Source organism: Melanerpes formicivorus, unplaced genomic scaffold (genome assembly GCF_026170545.1).
Source record: "Melanerpes formicivorus ecotype bairdi unplaced genomic scaffold, bMelFor1.0.p_v2 SCAF_1, whole genome shotgun sequence".
Lineage (NCBI taxonomy): Eukaryota > Metazoa > Chordata > Aves > Piciformes > Picidae > Melanerpes > Melanerpes formicivorus.
The window spans coordinates 29,757,962-29,784,829 of record NW_027142353.1 but is presented as its reverse complement, the minus strand read 5'-3'; the positions used below and the strand labels follow the sequence as shown (position 1 = coordinate 29,784,829).

The 26,868-nt window shown below is 38.9% G+C and overlaps 1 protein-coding gene across 1 annotated transcript in view; it reads right to left on the bottom strand.

Annotated features, from left to right (window-relative positions):
* Positions 1 to 26,868, bottom strand: part of AFF3 (ALF transcription elongation factor 3) — a 365,437-nt gene that overhangs the window by 290,321 nt on the left and 48,248 nt on the right. The window contains exons 2-3 of the mRNA XM_068138610.1: positions 16,751 to 16,871; positions 8,610 to 9,392 (exon numbers count right to left, since the gene is read on the bottom strand). Coding sequence (XP_067994711.1) covers positions 8,610 to 9,392; positions 16,751 to 16,871 — 904 coding nt within the window. The remainder of the gene's footprint in view (positions 1 to 8,609; positions 9,393 to 16,750; positions 16,872 to 26,868) is intronic.

The following is a 26,868-nucleotide window of genomic DNA, read 5'->3' as shown; positions in this document are numbered from 1 at the left end:
ATTAACAATAGTGGCATCTGAATAGTAATAATCTCTATCACATGCAAGAAAAAAATCTCATCACCTTCAACATCTTGTTTCAAAATTGTTACAAAGCAAAAAGTGTTTTAAATCCTATCTATCCTTTAACATGTGTTGGTGATAAAAGGTAATGAGAATACTCATGGGTTTTTGCCTTTTTAGCTACACAAGCTTCCCTTACAGCCACTTGCAGGGGAATATGAATAGCAAATTTGAGATTCAAGAGAAAATCCTGGATCTCAATACTCCTGACCCTATGACTCACTGGCTTGAAAGCTCACACTGAGTCTGTATCATTTAGAGAAACATAATGGTGGGGAGGGAAGAGTGTGGGGCATGTATGAGGGACTTTGGGAAAGCAAATGCTTATCCTAAACCGTTTAAGAAGCAACCTCAGTCTTTACAGCATGCTGGTTTTAACTCATGAAGTGAAAGGGGGACCATATTTCAGAACATGCAATTGTTATATATAAAATACAATTAAGAGATTTGAAACTGCTTGAATATGTAATGTACATAATTCTTTACAAATTTCTCTCCAGGCAGTCCGGTACCTGCTTTAACTTGGAAGCTATCTATTTTCATAGAAAGTTAAGCAAGAGTGACAGGAAATCAGATGCCTGTGTTATTTATCTTTTCTGAATTGAAAAAAAAAACAAAATAAAGCAAGCACCTTCTGTTAATTACTCTTCTAGGAAACTATTTTGTGATACCACAGGGATAGTTCTTCCATACTCAGAAATGACATGAAATGACAGCTTTACAATGTGCAGGATGAATATAGTATGTTACATGCAGATATTTAAGGGTATATTTGTCTTCATTTACTGTAAGCATGTATGTGACCAGCAATAAAGATTTTAACTGCTTCTAGCCTGGTTGCATGCATTTACAACAATTACTGGAGGTCTGACCTCTCTAACCTTATACATCAAGTGGCACATACACATTATTTATTTAGCTGGAATTAACAGTGATCTGTGAAGCTCACTGTATTTTCCTTTGGTACTCTTGCTCATCAGTCACAACTGACCCCGTGAGTATGTTCAGCACTGACAGTTTCATGTCACTCTGTGGCATGAAAGACTGGGGAAACTACAGAACAAAGCTATAAAATATTTTTCATGGATATTTAAAAAAATATATAAATCAGGTTTATATCCTATGCTCTGAAGACAGAAAGTAGGCAGAAGTGCTCTACCCTGCTACAATTACTGGAAAGGAGAATGTGAGCTGGCATTAGTAAGTGCTCTGCAGGAGCAGTGAGGGCTTGGACTTCACTGACACAACACCCTAGTGTTGCACAATGTGAGGTCTGAGAAGCAGAGTGTATCTAAGTATTTCACTGGTAATCTGAAATCTACAACAAGCCTTACTCTCTGTTTCTACCCTAACCCCTTCTAAGCACTCCTTTATTTAAGGAGCTGTGAAGCAGATGGGGAGGAGATGTTCAGCCAAAACCTTGCACTGAGGACAGCTCCTTGTACTTGCAGGAGTGCTGTGCCACAGTGCACAGCTCCTGCAGCCACATCCAGAAAATGGCCACTTTCTCCAACTGCTATATATCCTTAAAGGCCTGGGAGCAATACATATTAATGGGGCTAAAAGTGGAAAAATGATAGCAATGTCATGTATCCTCTGAAATGCATTTCACAAAGAAGGTTGATTAGGTTACTTTGTTTCCGGTAGGGAGGCTTTTTACTACATCCAGTTATCATCATCGTCACAAGCACTACAAGGGATTAAAAAATCAGACTAAATGTGCAATTAAAAACTGGTTTTGTAGTTCTAAAATGTTATTTCCTTCATCAATAACTTTAGTGCTTTCCAAAAGGAACTAAAGAAGCAATTATGCAGGGTTGTGGACATTTTTATGCACACACTTTCGTATCAGCTCCAAAGCTGATTCATAAACTAAACCATCCACTTGATTAGGAGGGGGAAAAAAGAGCAGAATATAATTTTCTCACAATTAATTGTATTCTTACTTTCACTGAGCTCTCCCTGTCACACAAGTGGTTCCTTTTTCAACTTCTGAAAAGATGGAAAGACTAGTTTTATCAAAGGGAGGATCTGATCTGACTTACGAGAGACCACAATGAACTGATCCCAGTAACTTTTCAATAACTTGAAAGAAAAAGAACCTTGAGGATAACTTGCAAAAAGTTAGGTGCATGCATTAGGGAATTCCGCTAAGAAGCATAAGTTTACATTCAGTTTCAACAGATTTTTCTCTGATGATAGCCATCCTACCAGTGAAAACCAATGATGAACAACAAGCAATTCACCATAGCAACAAACACATAGCACGTATTATACGGTAATCAATCCACACAGAAAACTTTAGACTCTATGCAAAGAAATCCCTTATTTCAGAAAGCCTATGGAAATCTTGGCTGGTGCTTTCTGAGGAAAAGTTTCTTATATTTATTTCTAAAGGGAAAAGAAACTTGTTTCACTGAGGGTAGAAACAGTAGAACAGTCAAGTAAAAATAGTGTAAATAGTGTTTTCTTTTTGTAAGAGCTGCCATGCAAGAATAATGAGAGGGATTAGACCCACTGTGTTCAGTGGAACTGCCTGCACGGCTTTGCTGTGTACCTCAGCAACTGCAGAATCCAAGAAAAGCAGAGGCTGTGTCACAATTTGAAAACTGTACTGAAAATCCATCTTTGTGCATCATGGTCTCTGCTGTGCTTGTTCAGACCATTTCAAACACCACACTATCCATTTAATACTCTCTTTCTTTGCAGTCCTAGTCTGTTGAACTCTCCTACATAAAACCAGGAAGTTATGCACAGCCTTCCCACAGATACTCTCGAAGGTCCTGAATAACCTATGATTAATGGGGATCTTTGCACCATACTGCTCTTGTTGTCCAGTCCTTCCTGTTTAATGTGGGAAAACATGCTTGATTTGTGGGGAAGGTCAGTGGTACCACTACAGGGATGAATTGAGCTGTGTCCTGTAAATGTAGCTTGCTAACTCATTCCCATGAACATCTGGGAAAGAAAACATCTACAACTAGCTCATACTTACAGTACTTACATTGCAAGAGTGCTGTAATTGCTAACTAGCTTCTTAAGCACTGCAATTCTTCAATGAAGATGATAAATGGTAGAGTATCAACACACTTAATTCTGAACTTCAGTCTCTTTGGGACCATCTTAGAACAGTGCCAGAAGAACTCTGGACCCTTTTTACTAATGTGTTCATCCTCTCCCCCGTGTTTTATCTAAAAGCATTTTCAACTGCTCTTCTGTTTTAATTCCCGCCTTTCTGTGACAGAGCTGAACATTCAGGAAGCAAATTAAAACCTAGATTCAACTCAGTCCTGCAACAATTCAACAAGGTCTGTTGGATCAAGGGAAAGGTGGTATTGTGCCTCTGGACAAAAGCACTTACTCAGATCTCATCTAAAACCTTTTCCTTTCTTGTGAGACACTGTCTCCCCTCTACTTTCCTGTATATCCAGATACATGGCATTCTCCAGGGGAATGAAGCATCAATCATGACAATCTTCCCAATTTAGTTTACACTGGAGTTTCTGTTGTCAAGTGAAATGTACCTGCATTTGTTCTTTCACATCTGAACTTCCACTTTCAATTTTAAACTGGAATAGACCATGCTATGCACCAAAGCTCTCCTTAAAAATGTCTGGGTTTGAATAAATTACTGACACTAAGTCCATATTTGTGAGGGTTTTTTTCAGAGGATGAGAATATGGGGAGGAAAGACCTGTGGGGTTTTTTTGGCTTTCCAATAACATATAGGGACAGAATTGATAGGTGAGAGAAAGCTATTAGATTTAAGGAACACTTGCTAGCGCATGTGCCAAATGCTGACAGCTATACATAGCCACTCAAATGAAAATGACTGCAGAGTATCTTAGACAGGCACACAGGAATTTGCCTGACTAAGGCCAGGGCAAAAATGTAAAAAAAAAAATCAACATTTACTCTATTGTGCATTGCTTCTGCTTCAGAAGAAGTTGTATACTTACAAACAGAATAAGAATTTATCCTCATGGTGACCTGATCTACATTTCACATCAGCATGATCCCAAATTTAATAGAATCAAACCTATCCACTTCACCATTAGATTGCTAGTCATTCTTGAATATAACCTCTATTTGCTTGCTCCATAACTCTTAGAGAAGCAAAGGACAATAGATAAGGATTCTTCAATGTAATAACAAAGCAGTATGCAGACTGTAAGGTGGAATTTAAAAAAAAATAATCAGATATAAAGAATGGGGTCTGCCATCTTAGGTTTTTCTTATTGTCTCAACCATAACAAAAATTTCAGAAAAGAGAGGCACTTGATATTCCTGCCTCTTTTCCTTTGTACCCTGGTATTACATTTATTATTTTTCCTCCTGTCCAGAACAGTAGTTTGTTTTTTTACTGACAGTAGTTCAAAATGTGAAACAGCAGTGCTTGAGATGATCAGTTATAATTTCTAAGGAGCATTATGGTAATTTTGGAAGGACCGGGAGGTTGGGTATGGATTCTAATTAACACTGATGAACCTGACTCCTAAAGATTAAATTCCCAAATGAGTAGCTGCTACCTTTCTACACACAGGTCTTTCCAAGTTATTCTCATTAAAACAATTTAAAAAAATTGTAAGATTCAGTCTATGTTGAGATATTAAAGGGCTTTTTAATACTGATTAAAAATATTAAATGAAGTATTGAACTACATTAAAAACAACCTTTTTCATTAATTGAAAAGTAATGATCTATAATTTGTATTCAAATGATTTTATTTCCAGTGAATAATAATTGTACTGCTGACAACTCTGCCCTGTTTGTCTGAAAACCTCAAGGGGCACAGAGTGGAGGATTTTGTATACCACTGAAGAATCACAAACTTTGCATGACATTGCTTCTTATTCTTCAGTTCTTACAGGGAGGCTTAACTTTGTTTCATGATGTGTTTATTTATCCACTGATGGTTCCTTCAAACTGGTAAAAAATGACAGCACGTAGGTATTTAGATACACTGACAGATTCTGGAAAGTTCTGTAAGCTAAATGCAAGTGCATGGAAGCAGAGGACTCAAAGGCATTAGTCAGTGGAGTTGCAAATCACAATACTTTTAACAATATATTTTTGTTTCCTGGTTTTCTTTGCAGAACTTGAAGCTGCCTTTAGCCACATGATACTCAAAACAAAACTGAAATGTCACACCAAGCACTCATCACCACATGCCCATTAAAAGAAAATCCATTCTGCAGGAGCTAGGGAAACGGTCATTTCTTACCATTCACCTCTCTACTTTGTCATGCTGGGCAGCTTCACCTGTGTCCTTTGCCCCCCAATTTTTCCTCCTTTGAATCTCATCTTTTATCTCATGTCTATACCCTGCACTCAAATCTTTCTTCCCCTCCTTGCATCTTTTTTCCCTCACAGCCTCCTGCACTTCAGTTCTCAGTTGAATTATGCAGATGCAGAACTTCTTTAGACCAAATTGAAAAGCAGACAGTTTGGACCATGGTATCAGTACAAACACATTTTAAGAGCTGGAAGTAGGAAAAAATATGTAATTGCAAAATTAGTCCTGCAGACAAAAAATAAAGGCTCTAAAAGTGGTTTAGGGAGTGATGATCAGTGGCACAAAGTCCTGTTTGGCTGCCAGTCATTAGTGGAATATTGCCACAGCCAACATCAGAGCTAATACTGTTTAACATTTTCATTAACAGCCAGAATGCACCCTCAGCAAGTTTGGAGAGGATACAGTACTGGGAGGAGGGGGTGATACACCACAGGGTCATGGTGTCACCAGAGGGATCTCAACAGACTAGAGAAATGGGATGACAGAAACCTCAAGTACTTCAGGAAATGGAAAATCCTGAATGTGAGGAGGTATAACCCCATCAGCAGTACAGGCTGAGGTCTGACTGTGTGTAAATCAGCTCTGCAGAGAAGGATCTAAGGGTCCTGGTGGATAAAAAAGTAACCATGAGCTTCACAGCATTGCCTGCAATAAAACCTCAGACCACGCTAACTGCCTTACCTAGCCCATGTTAGCCACACATCTTTTGTTTTAGCAGACACCAAGCTTCATTCCACCACCTGTACTCCAGATACCCTGTCCCCAGATTCTGCTTCTTGTATTTTTAAGACTGCTCTTTCTGCCACTCTCATTTCTGTTTCCATACAGCTTCCCAGCCTAGCTTGTTCCAACTTACTTGTCAGCTTGTTTTCCCTTGTTGTCATCATCCTATATGGCAACTCCAGTCCTCTGGCCATCCTATGGTCACTAGATACAAAGTCATTCCTGGGCATTACCTTCAGCCCCTCACTGAACATGAGGTGCCTCATTTTGCCTGCAAATGTCCACAGGAGCATGACACATTCTGTGCTAAGATCAGCTTAAAACTTCTGACATTGATGCAAAAAAGACGTTTCATGAGTTTGAAAGAAGGAATTTTAAAAATGCATGGAAATTCTTACAAAACTGCACTAGGAGATGTATGATACAAATAACAAGAATGGAAAAAATCTTTGTAACAAAAAGAATTATGCCCGAAATTAAAGGGAGGCTAGATTAGGCAATGCTGACTGAAAAATCTGTCAGTCTTGGTCAGTACTCCCTGTAGCAATACCAGTGGGTTACCAATTTTATCTTGTGCCACTTGGGATGGAAAATGTTAGAACAAAGGAAATGTCAGGATAAAGGAAAAAAGCTGAGCAATTTTATCACCAGGACTTTCAACCCTCGAATATGACATCTAAACACTATGTTTCATTAGTTCAAGTTTCAAACCTCGACATCTACAGTACGTAGTTTCTTCTGAGTTCAGTGAATGCCTTAGCAGCTACCCTGCAGTCTACTCTCTCCTACCACAGCCTGCATTGCCATCAGTAATTAAGAATGTTAGTTTAAAGGAATCTCAAATGCTTCTACAAGTCTAGAATCTGCAGTATACATTTACCCTTATCCATTGGTATGGATTACGTATAACAAAAGAAAGCTTTCTTTCCTGAGGTAAGCGAATTTGGAATGCAAATGGTAAAACCTGAATTTCAGACAAACAAATGATTGCCTATCAAAATCCCCTTCCAAACTAGTCCTTAGAGTATTGCATACACGTAAAGGGGAAAATTTGAAAGATCCAGACAACTGCCACAGGCATCTTTAATTCTAACAATGCTTTCCACTTGCAGATAGAAGCACAAGTCTAAAAGAGGTAATAATAGCTAAATGGATATTAGTATCTGCCATTACCTGATCTATCCACACAATTACAGCAGTTTGTGAATGCTAAATTTGCTTATCAAAGCTGACTTAAGAGCCTAAAACCAACTCTTTTTCAGGAAGAACATATCACCTCTGTGTTGTTTGGAATTGATGGAATTTTAACACAGAGAAAAACCACATGGGTATAATGTCTAAAAGAGCTGAGAGAAGTAATTGCTTCCAGAGAGATTTCTTTCCCAAACCAAATCAAAGAGGGAATACAACAGTCAACTTCATTTCTGAAAAACAAGCATTAAGAGGCCAGAAAACTCCACCAAAAATTAGATTTTTCCTTTCCTTTAACAATACCAGAAACAAAAATATTAAGAATAAAATCATCTTAAGACATACCACAGATGCCAAATAACAATAAAGAATCACCATGTCTGATTTGAGTAACTTCCAGTGATTCAGCCAGACAAAGCTGTTTAAGCCTACAAATACTATAAAATGTTCAGGTCGTAAGAGCTCTACCAATTTGCACAAGAGGATGAAGTGACCCTTTTTGTATTGACATACAGGCCTCTAAATACTCAAGCAAAAAAATCTTCCCTTATTCTACTAAAACCAATCATTTCCTTTCCATCCAGACGGCTCAAACAGAAAATCACAGACTAAGTAAAAACGCCAGGTGTCCTAGAGGCATAAAGAGAATGTGAAACAAACAAAAATAAATGAAGTCCAAGTAGAAATATTTCTTGTCTCCTGATGATAACAGAAATGCTGTTCAGAAGGTTTTTCAGACATGTTCTCATACATGTAGCATGGATGGGTTCTTTCAATGGTGTTTCTTTAGGAAGAAAATCTCCATCTTCATTGAAAACAGTTTGAAACAGAAACAGGTATGATGAACTATAAGAAGAGTCTTATTGACATACTCTCATCTATTCCAGAGGTCTCCTATTGTTTAAGTAATTTATTTAGTGAACTACTTTGACATCACTGAGGATGGCAGAACTACTTCTGATCACGAACACTCCATCTCTGCCAAAGACTAAAAAAGTCTACTAAGTATGAACAGTTAGAAGTAACAGCCAAGCCTAGCAAAAAAATTCAGTTTAAAAATATCCAGACTTTATATGTGGACAATATGGAGAAAAAAAAAGTCAGTGAAATAATACATAGTCAGTGCCATAGTAGGAGATGTAGTCCTGAAGATAGTAAGCATTTCACTATTGAGATATATTTACATTACTGTGAGGTTGATATTTACAATATGCTGTATCAATGTTATTAAAAAAAAAAAAAAAGGCACAAAGTAACATTAAAAATGAGACAGATGCAATTTTCACTTCTAAGACACCATCATCCATTCATGTTGAGAAGGCATAAAAAAACTTACCTCTTCTTGCTTAGGAATGCTGAACTTGGCTATCTTTGACTTCGTCCTGGCTGAATTAAGCTTGTTAGAAGGCACTCCCCTATACGACTTGGTCGTCTCTACTGGCAACTTCAGCTTTGGAGACTCATCAGGAGCCTGGTCTTGACCGTCCATTGGCCTTACATAGGCTGTTGGTTTCTGCTGAACCAGACTGGGCTTCGAAGCAAGCGAGGATGGGAAGTTTTGAACACAGTGCCCACCAGCGTGCTTTGCTGGCCTCTCTTGTGCTGGAGCTCCTCCTTCTGAGCTACAGTTGAGCTTTGCTGGCTGCTGCACTCTGTTGACATTGTCACCTAGTGTAGCCCTCAGTGAGCTTGGCTGGGCAGTGTTGGAGGAGGAGGGACTCGATGCATAGCGTTTTAGTTTCTCCAGATTGGATTTCTGGCTTGCCAGTTTGAAGTCACCCTTGTGTGACTCCAGTGACCGGTGCCCATGCTTGCTTGCTCTCTGCTGGCCCTCCAAAGCCACATTGTGTCCAGCCTTCTGCCAACCCATTGTGGCGCTTTTGCTCTGTTGGGCAGGTGGAGTTGGTGTAGAAGAAGTGGTGCTGGAAACAGGAGGAGGTGTCCTCGAGTCTGCAATGAGATGTTCATCAGCCTTGAGGAGAGATGTCTGAGGAATAGCAGGTTTTGGAACCCCAACAAGGTGGCTCTGGTTTGATCGGTCAGTTAACAAGTCTTTCATTTCATCATAGTTGCCCAGCGTATTCTGGATGCGATTCGAGAGCTCATCACCCTTGTTAGTCTGCAAAACAAAAATGGTGTGTTCTGCAATGGTCAGTGTAAGGAAAAAAGTTCCCTGCATGCTCATGCTGTAATCCTTACTGAAGTAGCACTGCCTTATTCAGCAACAGTGTTGAGCGATGAAATCGAAAAATCCTTATTGTCTCTGAAGACACTTGTCAACATCTTAAATCTACCCTGAACTGGAAAAGCTATAAAGGGCCTTAGAGTATATAAAAAAATAAATCTATCACTGGTATCATGCAGTAGTTAAAGTATATTACCTGGAAACTACAAAATTTATTATTGCAACTACACGGAATGGTTTGGATTAAATCTGACCATGATAAAACTTTTCCTATAACCCAGTGCACACCCTGTATAGCCCTGAGTAAAAACACTGCATTCCCATTTTCCTTATCTGCCTGCCTAAGTTTTTCTACAGCAACTGAGAAGCCACACAACATCCAGTGTAAGCATTGAATGAACCTCCCAGTCTAAGCCAATCAAATTTGTGAGGTGTTTTGAATACAGCTCATGGGACAATGGAAATACTACAGATGATTATGCCCCTGCTTAGAAAATACACTGACAGGATGCTTGCTCCAGTGCACTCTCCTCTTTGAAGGTGGGGGTGGGAGGGAAGGAAGGAAAAAGGTGACCAGAACACCATCCTCCTCCCCCCAAATTCTTCACATGCTCAGTGCTTACTGTGTGCAGCATGGGGAACACAGACACCCTCAGTCCCCTTTAAGATTAATCATTGCCTTTAAAATCATCCATTTACTTCTGACTGAAAAGGCAGAAGCCCCATATAGAAATAAAAGAAGCAAATAAAGCATACTCAAAAAGATTGAAAACTTGCTTTAAAAAGCTACTGTAAGCAAAAGGATGTATCATTAGCATTTATGCAGCAGAGATTTTTCTGAACCCTGCCAAGATTCAGGCATGTGATGTTCTTTGCTTTATGTTTTCAGAGGAAGACAGTAATGAGTGTTCTTCTTTCTCTCTTCCAGACATGGGGTCTGGATGGAAGAACTCCTATTGGCTTCAGAAGGCCAAGCTTTCATCACAAGACTGGTTTTAGAGGAAAACAGAAAGAAGGATAAAGAAGGGAGTCAAGGAAAGGGAGAAGTCCGCCTTAAAAAATACAAAAGATGAAGCAGCAACACCAGTTACTCTGGAAAATTCAGGGTATTTTTGCTTTTAAGCCTTTGAGTAAAATTAAGTTATTCAAACAAAAAATGTATAGGAAACTCCCCCAGTTCAGATTTTTCTTAAGATTTCCTGCTAAAAAAACTGAATCCAAGGAAAAGTCTCCCATAAATGAGTGCAGTGACTGTCACACGTTAGCTTTCAACTTCAATTGGAAGAATTCCTAAGTCAGACAGAAGTAGTCTTGTCTTGCTAGAAACTTGTCCCTTTCAAATTTCAAGGACACCACTTTGAAATTTTTATAAAATACATTACAGCTAGCTTTCTGGTATGTGTTTGTTTCAATGTTTGTTCAACCACTACAGCCTGACCTTCTCCCTGCATGTGCCTCTGTTGTAGTCACCAAGACAGTAACCTGCTATAGAAATAAATATAAAGCATTCATTCACAGACAGCAAGTGGGTTTAAAATTCCTTTGCTTCACAGGAATCACACTGAAGTAGAAATTATTAATGAGGCTTTTAAAATTGGAAGTATCATATACATCTAAAAAGAAAGAAAGTTGAAGATAATGTCTCCTGAGGTCAATTAAATGGCTTCTACACTAAGACATCTCCTTAACCAGCAGAATTACTTCCTGAAAGGCACATAACATTTTCCTTCTATCCAGTGGATCTCTTCTATGCTTCTGGTGTATCCTCCACCTTGCAGAGATGCCTTGTAGAGAGGCATTTTTCCAGCTTCCCTCTACAGAGACAGATCTGCCCTTGGGCCTGCAACCAGTCTGACTCAGCCAGCATGCATATGAGGTTTCCTTCCCTGACAGGAGCACGGCAATGTGGACCACCAAATGGAATGGGGCACCTGACATCAGTCTCCTGTAGCACAAAGAGTAGTAGGGTAGCTCTCCATTCAGCTGCCTCTAGGTTCATGAATGCAGGAGAATTTATGTGTTAAGTTTTGCCCCTAAGAAGTCCAACTTCTTTAACAGGTGACCCATTCTTCCTGATGGCTGCTATTCAGATGGGAAGGAAATAAAAGCCTAATTGCAAATTATCTGCAGACTATTAGTAGTTCAGGAAAGTCAGCAGATTGTCTTCTATATGGATGTGACATGAAGACCACACAGAGACATGCTGTATTAAAATATCCCAGATAACTGCAAGAAAAAATTGCAGCAAACTGACCTGTACCATGGCACATGCTAACAACTGGTTCATGGTGTTTGTTCCTTCTGTCCCACTGGGGACAACTTCAGGTGAGAAGATTCTGTGTTGAGCTGATCTCATCCAGAACAGTTCACCTACACTCTCTTGGGAACAAGATGGCATCTGAGGTAACTTGTAATGAGCCTTAGACGTAAGAGTTTATCCTATTATTGAAATATTGTTGGCCTTATTTAATCATTCACATGGGAAAAGTATGATCACAGAAGGAGTATGCAGGAAAAGGATTCTGTGCAAATTTTTCTAACTTAGAGTGCTCTGATATTCTTCTGCAATGCAAGATGAATCCGTTCACGTGAAGACTGCAAGGTACACCACTTACAAAATCAAATCTTACAGTTGTATGGAAGGCCATCAGATTTTTCTTCAATAAAAATACTGATATGGTTAATGAGGTAAGACATTCTATCCAGGATTTATCCAGAATGAGTTTCCTACTTTTCACCCCCTGTAAAAGCCATTTTACGTAAGATACTGGATTTCCTATAATCCTTCATAAAGGGTTGCTATGGATACTTTGAACAGGATAAGGGGCAACATGAAGAGTCAGAACTTCTCAGAAAATGCGATGTTACAGGAGTAGTGATACAAGTCAAGGTGGGAAAGGACATAAGATACAATAGATTTCCAGTCAAATTCTTTGGCTTCAGTTCATGTTTCTCAAGCTGTGATGAGGAATATTGAATTTAATCAGAGCTTGCAGTGAATGTCTGCTTAACTTCATTCCCTTCTGGAAACACCTGGGTGTTGGGTGTCATCCCAAGAATTTGTGATGGCCACACCAATCAAGCTATGGGTGAATTATACTACTGTCCTGGACTTTAGCTTGCTCCACATTCCCTTAGCAAAGCCAGCTATGGGATGCATTTCTGCAGCACCCTCTTTACACACTTGTCCAAAACAGGAACATTGTGTTCAAAGCTAAGAAATGTGGATGGAGCTATTATTCTGATCTCCCTATAGGACACCAAACCAGTAGCTTCTGTACTTCTAAAGACAGCAATGAATTTTCATTGACTCCTATTAAAGTTGATGGAATAATACTGCGGTTGCATAAGTGCCTTCAAGACTTCATAGCTCACAAACTACTGGTGGGTTCATGATACAGGAAGCCTGTGCTATGGCAGGAGGTATATTAGAACACAGGTAATAACAGAAATGCACTAAATATTCCAGTTATACCATTTTTTTCTAAGTGCTTTGAGCTCGAATATTAACAACTTCAGGTACAATGGACAAAACAACATCAAAACCTCTGAAAAAGGACAGGTCCTTTTTATGACTTTTATTAAGTCTCTGTTGCAGCAGAGCCCTACCAAGTGCCAAGACTCAGCTGACAAGCTTTTCAGACTTTTTTTTCCATGAATTAGCCCTTGATTGGTCTCACAGAATACTTTTTAAAGTAGAGCCCTGAGGAGTTTGAGACATTTCCCATGGTTTCTAAATGCCTTTGTAATGAATCTGAAATTTGGGCAGCTGGAGGTCAGCTTCAAGGCAGAGAAAACTGTATTCTATCAAGGGACATAATTTGAAAGTAGAAGATCTTTCTTTTTTTATTAGAAACTAGAAATAAACAAGTCTGGAACTCTGGAAAAACAGCAGGCTGAAAGCTGACCCTGGAGCATGTGAAGAAACACAGAAGCATCGAAGTCAGGCACACAAGCCAGGTTCTAAATGGGATTCTGTGCCAGTTTTAGGCTATGCCTTTAAAATTTAGCTGCAGATTTTGAGCAGGAAAGTAGAAAAATATAAATAAATCACTACTGGGTGTAAAAAAGAAAACAAAAGATTATTCTAAACAAATTCATTGGATAAATGTCTGTGGTAAAATGAGCTGTATCATAACAATTCTTCACATTTCACTTCCATTCCCATTCCTTTTCTTTTCTCTTGTGACCTTGGCTGTCTGCTTCACCTGGGAGATAACAACGCTTCTGGCTGACCTTGAGGTAAGACTAGAGCTCCTTTCTCTCAGTCTCCTTCTCTCTGGTACAGGAAGAGGGAGGAGGTTTGGGGGGCAGTGGAGCAGCTTCCCTGGTTGTTGGGACCAAGGGGGTTTTCATGTTGTTTGCTAATTGTAAATATCCGTGTAATATTGTAAATATTGTCTATTTTGTATATATTCATTTTATTCCATTGCAGAGAGTAGTTTTTGCATGTAAATACAGTCTCATTTGCTTCTAACTGAGTTGGTCTGGCTTAAAAGTTAATGCTGGGGGGAAACTTCAACCCACCACATTACAAAAATACAAAAATACCACGTTGCCAGCAGACATATAAGAATTCAGCATTCCTGTAGGTGAGACCTATGTGAGCAGCTGGGATTCCAAAGTGATTTATTTGCTATGTGTGAATCTGCTGTTGGTGATAATAGTTGTGTTCTTGTTAATTGCACTGTACTGGGAGAGATGTGCAATAAATAGGTGTTCTATATTTAGACAGAGTAGGCATAGGTGTAGGAGACATAGCTCTAACTCAAACCCAGAGATTTCTAGTGATGAAGAAGGACAGAGACAAGACAGACAGGAGAAACAGGAGGGACAGGGCAAATGTCTGCAAATAGGAAGGGAGGAGTTATTGGTAAAGCATCTCTCAATGAAACCACCGGCATTTCTGGCATTCAGCCAGCAGCAGTGGGGCAGACGCAGCCCACAAAAATGGCACCAGCAGCTAAGATGGTGGTCACAGCATCAGCACCAGCAGCTAAAATGGCAGCCACAGCTTCACCGGCAGTTATTAGAGAGGCAAAATCACTTCCTCCTGCAGCAGCAGGACCTGGGGGGAGCTCTGCAGCAGCCCCTGGGTCTCAAAGCCTGCCTGCCAATGCTGCTTCCTTGCAAACCTCCTACGCTCCTGCTAAGCCTGCTGTAAATTCAAACATAGCCCCAGTTAAATTGCAGCTTTGGACAAAAGGGGCAGGTGCAAGGCAGAGAACAGCAAGAATGATGGGAACAGGAAGATCCCTCTGCTGGTGAGGGACCTTCTGCTGTTAACAAGGATCCTACCGAGAATGGAGAGAAAGTTGCCTTAAAGATATAGCTGAATTACTGAGACCATCACTTGATAGAGGAGATGCAGGACAGGATACAGGTTTTGGTAGGTCAGGAGCTAGTGGAGGTGCTTCTGAATTTAAAGAGATCCTTAGGAGAGTAGCAGCAGGATTATGGGGACAGCAGCCTCAAGAGGAGGAGTCTGATGAAGAAGACAATGACATCCAAACAGCAAACGGCCCCAGACAGGAAATCAGGCATACATTAGAGGAGAGAATAAGCCAATTCTAGCCTGACTTGGCAGGTGTTTCAATACAGGCACACCAGCTTTAGTAGTGGGAGACAAGTCATCATCTCAGCTTGGAAGCCTCTCAAAAGATAGTGGCATAGATAACCATCTGGGCAGGTGTCTTGGTAAGGTTTCTTTGTGGACATGCCTTTTACTGGCAGCTCTTATGAGGTACCCATGCAGAGATGACCTTCCATGGAATCCTAAGCCTTGGAACACCATGGATGAAGGAATTAAGCATTTGAGAGAGGTGAGGTATGGAAACCATGGTACTCTGAATCCTGAATAAATTCCTGTGAGAACAGGTCTTGGCAAAAAGTTCATCAAACTTGCTCCTCCTAATTATGCTACTATTCTGGCAAGCAGAATTGTGGCAAGAAATTATGGGGGAATGCCTCCTACTGTTGGCCATTTCACTGACCAAATGGGACAACTGGAGGATAGTTTCACATGTGTTTCTTTGGTTTCAGTTACTGAAACTCTGTCTGGTGAGATAAGGAATTGCATGAAAGAGCTGAAGGAGGAACTTAAAACCTCCATATCCAAATTGGCCATTTTGCTTTGCCCAGGAGATAACGGTGTTTCTGACTGGCCTTTGAGATAAGACTAACACTGCTTTCTTCCAGCTCTTCTCTATCTCTCTGGTACAGGGGGTGGGGGGAGGTTTGGGGGGGCAGCAGAGCAGCTTCCCTGGTCTTTTGGACCGGGGGGGTTTCTTGTTATTTTGCTAATTGTAAATATTTGTATAATATTGTAAATATTGTATATTTTGTACATATTCATTGCATTCCCTTGTAGAATGTAGATTTTTTGCTTGTAAATACAGCTTCATTTGCTTCTAACTAAGTTAGTCTGGCTGAGTTAATGCCGGGGGAAACTTCAACCCACCACAGACACCTGGAAAGAGGTACTAAAGCATCCAAAGCATCAAGGACAAGTGATGCTGCATGGAGGGAACATCTCACAACACAGTGGTTGTAGCAGTAACTTGGACATTACCAGAAAGGCACAGAAGACAACACATGACAATGTTGTGATGCACAAAGTTACTGGGTTAGCTGAGGGAAAGGAGTGACTCCCCTAGGATACCACTCTCTAGTTTTATTCCAAAGGGTTTGGTTTGTAGGCTTCTGCAAAGTGCAGAAGATCCTGCTTGAGTCTTCTAACAGGGAGTGGGGAGAAACAGCTGTGCCTCACCACACCACTGTTACCATGAGGAATAAAACAGGGATTTGAAATTCCTAAGCTACTTCTGCCTTTGGTGAGGGCAAAACTTGTCTAGCAGACAAGAAAAAAAAAAATTTAAAAAAGAGATATTTCATTGCATTAACCTTGGCCAGGGCATAATGTTCACTGTATTGCTTGACCTTCGCACATGTGAACACAACTGTTTTCTTCTAAGTGATGCAACAACAGGGCATCTTCACCTCCTAGTTTTAATTCTATCCTAAATATTGTTAAGAAAACTCTAGTTTATTTCATTATTGTGTGCAGTGAACATTATAAGAAGGTTCGATTGACAGACATATAGATCAGGTAGATAGATAGACAGACAGATAAAAATCTGACTCGCAATGAACCATAAATGTTCTCTGTGAATTTTGTGAAGCTAACACTTGTTGGAGGGTGCTGAAATCTGAGTAATGACTTCCTCAGGCTGCATTTCTGTACTGTGGAATAAATAAATAAATAAATAGCCACCCAGCTGGGAAGCATCTACCTTGTACGGTTCACTGAAGAGGGAGTAACTTGTGTTAAATGTGCCATCCTCCTGCTGGGCCTCTTGATTTCTCCTTTCCCATTCTTTCCTTCGCAGCACGTTTCTATCTGGTTCATAGACACTGCAGCAAAAAAGAGGAATAGCTTTTTAAGAGTTAAAAATTAGCAGGCAACATACAAGCCAATACGAATTTAAAAGTGAAGAACTCTGTTTTTCAGACAGATGGTAAAAATAAGCAAAAAACATGAATCAGATGAATGCCAGTCCAAGCAGGCTGGAGAGCTCAGGTCTCTGGGAATGCTGGTGCTTTCTTCACACAGAGAATAGATAATTAAATTCTTAGAGAAGAATAAAGAAGAAATCACAGGGCAAGATCTAGTCTGTGCAAAACTTCTCTGCTTGAGATGTGACAAAGGAAATATCTAAGCAACTTTGACAAAGACTGAAAGTACTGTTAAGGCAGATGGTAATTACAGCTATGAGTAAATAGAAATTATGAACATATTTCCACTTATGACATATCCTCTGAGTGTTGTATGAGAATGCTCCTTTTTTTCCACATGGCTGTGTTTCTGTAGTGATTCTTTCATTAACTATCTCCCTAAAGAGCTGTTAAAACTACATGCTGTAGTGGTTTCCATAGTTAGACTACTGCTTCTGATCTCTGTTAATCAGCCAAGTCATGAAACTACTACTGAAACAATTCCTCTTTCTGATGGATTTGACACTATCACAACTTCAGAGCACGCATAAATGAATACTGGCATGATAGTGTATATGTGGCTGATAGAGTGCATCTGGAGTGAGACCAAAATCACTGCATTACACAATGGTATTAATTTATAGAAAATTATCTAATCTGGCTAATAAAAATTATCATCCCCCCCAAGAATTCTAGTTTGATGTATGACAAAGTAAACCAAAGAATCCTTTCCCTGCGTTTCCACAGAACAACACAGGTTTGCACATTTCAGTCTGCCATGTTTTATTCTCCTCACAAAGAAAACCAATGTGTCTAATAAGGTTCACATGTTATTTTGGGACAATCTGATGAGTACACTGATTGCTTATTTTGCTTAGCTCAGCTAATGCCTTTCTTCTGGCACTGAAAATCTCTAAAGTAGAAATATGTATTAATGTCATGTAAGTGTACCATGTGTTAATATGAAAAAGTTTGTCTTGCTAACCAGCTTCCCAGTTAGCAAAACGTATGCTGCATTGGCTACCCATGTGACATTACCTAGCATGCCTCAGGCAAGGCAGTTAAAAGGCCCACCACTACATGATTCTAATCCAAGGCCTGAGAGCGCCAAAAATACATAGGATATGTTAGATGCAACTAGTATTTTAAAACAATGCCTTAGCAGTCACCAAAGGAACACAAAATCTTCTTCACTTGTTAATATCACTAATGCAAACTGGACTGGAAAGTACCCTCCCGATGGGTTTGGGGACATCTGAGAATAGATGCCAAATGCTGAGCAGAGCTCTCAAACACTGGGGTTTACTGTGAACACAAGGTTTCAGTACAGCAGGTTGGAGACAATCTCCACCCACCTGTCAACCACTTAGAGGTAGTTGAGCTTTTTTGAGTTTTATCCTGGATTTCTCATGAGCAATCCATGATACTCACACCAACACTCTCCCTTTGAAAAGCAGTGCAATTGTAGGGGTGGAGTTTTCAGAATGAAAAATGCCTTTGTCCAGGAAAAAGAGGATAGCAGAGACCTTCTCATAGAGTCCCTGTGAGTGGAGATCACCTGCTGCACATGCTACTGAGGCCACAGGCAGAGCAGCTATCACTCACTGCTATGTGAGCAACGTTCCTCAGTCACTATATAATGCTATCTGAACAAACTCCCATCATTTAATTCAGGGTAAAAGACTTTCTAACAATGAGCTCTGTGTCTAATGAAGACTTTCTGCCACACCGAATAGCAGTTTTTTGGAGCTGCAGTGATCCAGTTAACTTCATCCTCAGCCATGTTTCCCCAAGTAGAACCTCTTGACTTTTTGAGACCCTTTGCATTTGAACTCTAGCTACAGTCACATAGAGATGGGCAGCTCCCCTGAGATTAATTACAAAACTGATCTCTAGCCAGTTTCTAGGAAGTAAACAAGCACAACATTTTTCTTCATACAAATTTAAAAATGCACTAGTGTCATATTCCTGAAGTGGAAGGGCATTTTTATCCCTTTATTTGATCAAGACATATGTGATGAAGACATACAAGTTGTCTGATCACTGAGCCCCTTCCTCAAATGAGAAGTTCACTATTGGCAATGCAATGCACACCATGCAATAATTTAGAATGATTATGCAAGTGGCAAAAATGACTAATATGCCATCTATAAGCAGTTAAGACAGGAAGAGCTACAAGTTGAGAGTTGTATTCCTTCAATAATACCAGATGGCAACATCTCTAGCATTTGTGAGGCTGCTTCTTATTTGCATGAACATTGCAGCAATCACATTTCCTTGAACGTATGTCACCAAATGTATTTATTTATTTTGGTTTGAGGAGAATACTGCCAACTGCTGTAATGTCTTTATTGCAAACACTTCAGTTAATGGAAAATTATTCTTTTTAATAGTTTTCTTCCTTATTGTTTTAGAATTTGTAATTTAAAACAATCCCAAATGTACACATATCCTTATTTTAGTCACTTACAGTGTTTGTCTTTTCCACAGCCAAGCCATGAAGAACAAGTTCACATAAATGTCAAGATTTTTTTCCTCACTGGGACATGTGTGCATATGTGGGTGATATATGTATACATATGTGTTGTAGGCACACTCACACTACAGTTTATTGATTGAAGAGTTTTGCTAGTATGGGTCAAAATGTTGAACTGGTATTGCAAGATTTGGAAACCAAAGAACATACAACCATCCATTTCTCAAGTGTCATTTATGTTCGTTTCATATGGGTCACACTCTGAAAGGATGAATTTAAATAGTTTTTAAATGTTATATTGTTGTTTTTAAATGCTGCGCCTGTTTCAAATTCATGCCTAAAGGACATGAACTGAAACATGAGTAAGAAGTCAAACACTTGCTAAAGTTTTACATGAATAAATATTGTATTATAAAAATTACACTATCTCAGTTTTAGCACATTGCTTTAAAATCACACTCTTACTTATCTCCGCCTTAAGATCTTCCAAAAGACATACTGTACTTACCAGAGAAACATGTCTGAATACCAATGTCTCAGGCTCAATTCACACATGGTCACAGCACCCCTACCTTATCTGCTTCCTCTAGGATACTTTGAATAATTTTGCTCTTAGGTATTTTAAAAATCAGAGTAAGAATGGATTTCCAAACTTCTCAGACTAGGCATGTTTGATAAATTTCAATCTGTTGTGATGCTTTTGGAAAATTTCCTTAATGGCCACCCATTCTACAATAAGCATTGCTCTCCATGAGACCAGCCTGAAGATGAGAGAACAGGCACACCAATGCCTGATGAGGGGGCAGCTGCAGCATCAGCCTCTGCACATTATTGACAGAAACACTCATAGGTTTCAGAAATGTTCATAGCTTTCTCCACACTACTCCTGACATCAGAAGGAACTGCTTCTTTTAGTCTTAATTAGAAATAGACAGAGGTGGCTCAGGGGACAGCCTAGGAGCAGAGCAATAACCTTACGTGAAAAAACTGGGACTGGATTTAATCTCCTATGAAGTCCAAAGAGTTATGTAATCTCAGGCTAGGCTGAAGGCAATCATATAAAAAGCCTAAAGTTTTTAGTGTTGAAAAGTCATCTTTTTTTTTTTTTTTAAAGCACACTATTTCTGACTCAATTTACTTCCCTCAGACATCACTGCTTGGAATAACTGAAATAAAATGTCTAATTTGCACGAAGAACTACATGGAGACAATACACTTGACATATTTTCATCTCCTTCAGTTTCAGGGAATGTCCAAGTTTTGCATTCAGATGAAGATGTTGTTTTCCACAAACTAAAGCATTGTACCTTCACTGAGTAATCAGACACTTTCTCAGATGTATGGTGTGCATAGCAATGCTGCTTGACCTTTTCAGAAACCACAAAATTGCCACATTACTAAGGGAAGATTCAGGGAGGATACTGTCATTTTTCTATAAGATCACCATCCTCACAACAGCTGGCATCTTTGAGGTTGCAAAAGAAATGAGTAGGTAAAGTGAGGGTGAGATTGCTGGTGCTCCCCTTGCCTTCCATCAGTTTATTTTCTGTCGAAGGCAGCAGTGATTCAGGCTGCAGTGACTCAGGCTGCCCTGCTGGCATGACACAGGAAGGCACTACCACACAGGGAACACACACCTGGTCACAATAGCTGACCAGGTTGTGGTTTGCAGTAACCTCCAATCCTTGCCCTTGCTCTTCCAGACCCTCCAATATAAATTTCCAGTCTAAAGACTTAGTTCATTATTCTCCAAATTGTGGGCTATGCAACCCCTCCACTCCCCACCCCCCCTTTCTTCTACCCTCCCACATACATAAATACTTTGATCCATATTTAGCAGGAGTAGCTTGTTTATTTGTAGTTAATGTTTTTGACCCAGGAGGCTGATCTCCTTCACCACAGCAGCTATACATGACACTTTCCACAAACCTTTCAGAACCTGAAGTCTAGATATATTAAATAACAAAAGCAGGGTTGATGCTTCACTCTAACATAGAACAATTTCTTAAATTGCCAAAACCACACAATTCTCACAGGCTTCTGCCAGGCTTTTGCTAGGGAAGATGAAGATCCCATTTGCAAGGGTTGAGCTTCCTAGGTTTTGACAACTTCTCCATTTGTGCTCCAACTGACCCTTCTTCTGTAATCAGATTAAGAGGTTCAATACAAAACGCTGTCACACACAACACTCACTTCCAGCATCACGGAAATGAACATATCCCCAAACTGTCACGTGCAGTCCCTAACTATCCCCCAGGAATGTAGAGAGCTGATTGTGTTCCAAACAAACAAACAAAAAGCACCACCCCAAAACACAACCTACACCATAAACAACTAATATAGACTTGTGTTTCAAGAATAAAACTAGACCACTGAACAAGCTTTCTGTGAGGACACATATATCTTTAAAATGAACTTTTAGCACATGGTCATTTCTGATTTATGAACAAAGTTGGAACTGCTTCAAAGCCATGAAAAATAGGCAGTATTTCAAGAATATACATTTTTAAATGCTTTACTGATATTATTCTCAACATTTTCCCCCAAATTGTAATCTGGCACGCAAGTCAATATAATAAATGTTCAGGTTGAAGTGAGGACATTTTCTCAAATATTTAATAGTCTAATTCTCCCCTGAATTACCATATTTATGCCAAAGTAGCTAAATAGAGTAATTCAAGGGAAAAACTCATACAACAGAAGTGGAGGGAGGATTCCAATCCTGATGCAGGACAGCGATTATGAATCCAAAATAAAAATGGAAATTGGATTCTGAATTTAAATAAGCCATCATTCCTGTATCTCCACAATATTTTAAACCCCAAAAGGACTAACCAGCCCCAGTTCTTGTACAGACAATAGTCCAAACATTTTCAGGAAATAGTCTTAATTCTGACAATTTAGTTACAATAATTCAGGTTGACTGCTGAATTGTTGTGCTTAAAATGAAAGAGCTGTCATTCAGTGCCTGTTTTCTATTTCACTATTCATGTCCATGGTTTTCACTGGCCAGTTTCTTGGTTCTAGTTCCCAGATAAGTATAAATGATGCCTGTTTGGGAACTATTTGCTATTGGGTTATGGGGAGTTCTTAGAGATGATAATTTACATTTTTGAGCATTAAACATTCTCCCCTATGACATCTGAACTATTAGCTTGATTACAACAACGAGGATGCCTTTGATAAACAAATGGCATAATCAATAAAATACCCTCTGACTCCTTTAAACTTTTAATCTAGTTTGAACAGCAGAAGTTAATTTGAGGATTTTTACAGTATTTTTTCCCATTTACAAACAGGAATGCCATGGGGTAAAGCAATTACTCTGATTTACTGTTTTCCCTTTGATTGAACATAAAGATGTAGCAGGGTCTCAAAAAAGCAGTAACTTAACAAACTGTGCTCCTATCCACAGACAGATAAAGTACCTACTTTGCTATTTCAAAGAGTTTACCTCCAGGCAGCAGCACAGAGCAAACATCAATCAGCGGCATGTGTCTGAGATGAGATTGATGTTTACTCTCACAGCTTTTCATGTTACACCCAATAAATTATTTTTCCTTCACCAAAATGCCTGGTTAAATTTCATTTTTCACTTTGCAGTATCAGTTTTAAAACTTTAGCTTCCAGCAGTTTCAAAGCTAGGATTCATTGGTGCTTCAACTTTTACAGCCTGTTTATGATTTGTATGAACCATGAAACACTACCATCCAAACATGAATATGATCAGGGAGAGCTGAGCTGGGCCGGTCACTCATGCAGTGGTAGCTGTAGGATGGAAGGTGAGAGATTGCTTTAATTATCTGCCTAGAAATTCCAAGTCCAAAACCAGAAACTGCATTTTCAAGAGCAGACACAGCATCTACCAAATGAATGCATCTTTGCATATTTTATCTGCAAAATCAGCACCTGAGTGCTCAACGTAGGCCTTCTGAGGGCTTGTGCTGGGCAAGAGGAAGAAACCAAGGAATGTCTACTTGCGGATGCAGGTGTTACCTTACAGGTGCTCACATCTGACACTCACAAAATGTGAGTGCTTTGCATGAAGCCTGACTGAACTTTAAACACACACTGAAATATGGAGAAGAGGTAGGGTTGCAATAGAGACTGGGATCTAGGTTGTTGAGTCAGAATAGTAAACATCACAACAGAGGAACATTAAAAAAACCCACCCTACTTAGTTTAACCTTCATGAAGAAAAGCAGCTCTTCCAGCTCTGACACAGACAATCCACGCACATTTTCCTATCTCACTGAAGTTTTGCCCAGTGAGAGAAATTCAGACACAATTCCTTTTTTTTCTTTCCCCTAGTTTCAGGAAAAATAACTTCAACATGTAACAATAATCTACCAGTTGACACTTACAGAATACTTCATTATTCATTGTTAACGGGTCATTCTACATTCAACCCTTTACTGTTTGCTTTTTGCTATTAAATGTTGGTACTTTCTTTTTATAATCTGAAAACTGCTTGCAAAAATACCTAAGATAGATGAAGATCTAATAACAACACTGAGCAAAGCAAGAAACAGAATATTAATCACTACTACTTTTAATTTTGCACTACTACAACAATATGTTGTTTGAAAATAAATTACCAAGTTACAAATTCACCACTATTAATAACCTTACAACTGGAAGGGATGTTTCTTTTTCTCCACAATACAAAATCACATTTAAAATCTCCAGAAAGTAAATGGAGTTCTTAGTTGTCAAGAAACAGATGCTGCAGATAAGGGAAGTATTCTCATCCTTATTTTCCAAGTGGAGAGGAAAAAAAAACCAAGACTGAAGAGTACAAACCAAAGCACAGTCAAGCTCTTTCATTTGATTTTGTTGAAGTTACTTTTACCTTGTAATTAAAAAGTGCAACAGCTGAGGTGATCAACAAAGAATCTCCTTTTTTCTGCCTAACCTAACACTGCTGAGTATCTGGGGCTGCTACACACACCCTTACCTAACTTGGTGATGCCTATATATGATCCAGTTTCTTCTGACACTTCTTCCCTGTCAAAGACATCAGACACAACGCCCCACTTGTCTGTTCTCCTCCACAATGACTTCTGCTTTCCATGGTATTCTTATGCATGGGAAACTGTTCCAGTTATCATCTGCCAAGCTTTTGTGGGTTTTTTCCATGAAACGTCTTCTTTAGGCTCCTTACAGTCATAATCAGTAAAAAAATGACAGCTTTTTTGATTAGCCATCCGGCTCATCTCTGTAGAGAATGTGCAGAGATAGGCAAATGATTCCTAGAGTCTTGATGCATATCATGAAGAGTATACAGACCGAATGCTGCAATAAACTGAATTCACCATTACATGTTTCTAAGGATATTCTGAGTGTTTTAAATGCAATTAAAAAAAAATACAGCCTTTTAAAGATCTACTTGACATTTTGCAGCAAGCATTTCATAATTTATTCAAAATGTTTGTTGTGCTTCTTATTGATGTGTTTGCTGAAAACTGGCTTTCAGTCAATAAAAAATGTTCAGTGTTAGTTTCCTTAGTAAAAGAAGTTAAAAGAAGTATCCTGGAAAATGTGAAAAAATGTGCTTTCCTGGAAAATGTGAAAAAATGTGCTTTACTTCTATGATATTTTTCTTGAAATAAGGCCTTTTTTCAGTAAAAAAGCCACCTATTTGCTCCCATTTTTCTCTAGTGTTTTAAATAGCCTGTTCTTTCAACGGGGCTTTGATCCATCTGCCCACAGCTAATTGCAAGACTGAGAAGTACAACAAGGTACACTTCACATAGCACACAAAAATTGAAAGCCCCGTAACTGGTATAAAAATGTCACCACACAGTTCACCCTCATGTGACTTGACTTAAAGTAGCGAAAGCAGAGATTGCATTGAATCATTAAGGCCAGATCGGAGAGCACTTTGCCACTACAGAGATAACAGCAGTGTCTATCAGAAAACATCTGTGGCATAGCAGCAAAAGGAGGTAAGCTTTACAGACTTCCATGGATGACAAAGGCCAGTAGTTTTAATTTAAGTTGTTAAATGTTTTTGGTGCCATTAAGAACTCGTATGAAACATGAGTGAAAGACACAGAGACTTTCAATACCTAAATGTAAAGGTTGAGAAAACTCTTGCCTGTATTTCAACTTTCAAAATTGATGTCCAAAATGCATTGGAATACAGTACTGAAGTAGAGGGCACAGGACTGCAGCTTTATGTAGTATTGTACTTCAACAAAAAAACAAAGTACAGTATTTCATTATGAATGTGTCAGCTGTTAGCAACCATCAAATCTATGACTCATGAAAATGTCTATACGTGTTTTATTAACAAAGTAACATTTCCAATTTGCTCCTACTATAATGGATAATAACTATAGGTTCATCAAGGTTAATCAAGAAAATTATGTAAATTTTATACTTTGTTTCCCTTGCCCTAAAATGTATTTTGGCTGGCAATCTTTTTTTATTTGTTCAACCATGATTTATAGCATTATGGAAACCACAAAACAGCCCCTGTGTGAAAAAAAAAAACCATTATGAACAAGTCAGCGCATAAGTCATCAGATTAGTATTTGCAGAAAATTTTTTCTCGGGGTCTTTAATGAACAGTCACTGACTTTGTTCCCTGAGGAAACAGAATCAGTATGTTTTGAGGTGCCTTGCTTTAACTTATCTTGTATATTTTATAAATAGATGGAGACTTTATTATAGCACTTTGTACTGTACAGTGTAGCCGTCGCTACATACAAGTAATGCTGAACTACATTTTAAACAGACGTATGTTAGCATGTCTATCTACATGACAAAAATAAATTTGAATGAAATTAATAACTATACATAATAATTATACATGCAGATAAAGGAACAACCAAAGTAGTTAAACCACAGGACAGCTGTACACACACAAAAATAATCAGCCACTGTAAACACCCAAATAATAAATCCACTAAAATGTTTGGGTTTGCTTATATGAACAGCTGAAATGTAGCTTACTATACAAAGAATTTTCGCAATTGTTTGTATCAGAGTCTGTAAGCATAATATTTTATTATGGAGAATGATGAGGCTCCACATTCTGATCAATTGAGGTAGAACAATTAGAAATGACATTACATATATATATACACACATACCCTAAACTTCATCACAATCTAAATCTATGTACCTAGTGACTACAGAGACAGCTTTCTTTCACAGGATGAAAAGGAGTGTAAGATGTCTAGCTTCAAGAACCTAATAAACCTGTGGTTCATATATAACTTTCAAGCAACAAACAGTGGAAAAATGCATATATACAGGATGTTTCACTCTCCTTTCACAAGAAACTAACACTGTATTGCACCATACATCTAGCTAGCTAGCTTCTCTAAAATACTCTGTATATATTTACACGTCAGTAAAATGCACTCCTTTGCACTCTCATGCACTCCCTTCCTTAACTGACATGCAATGGAAAGTGAGGCAATTTATCTG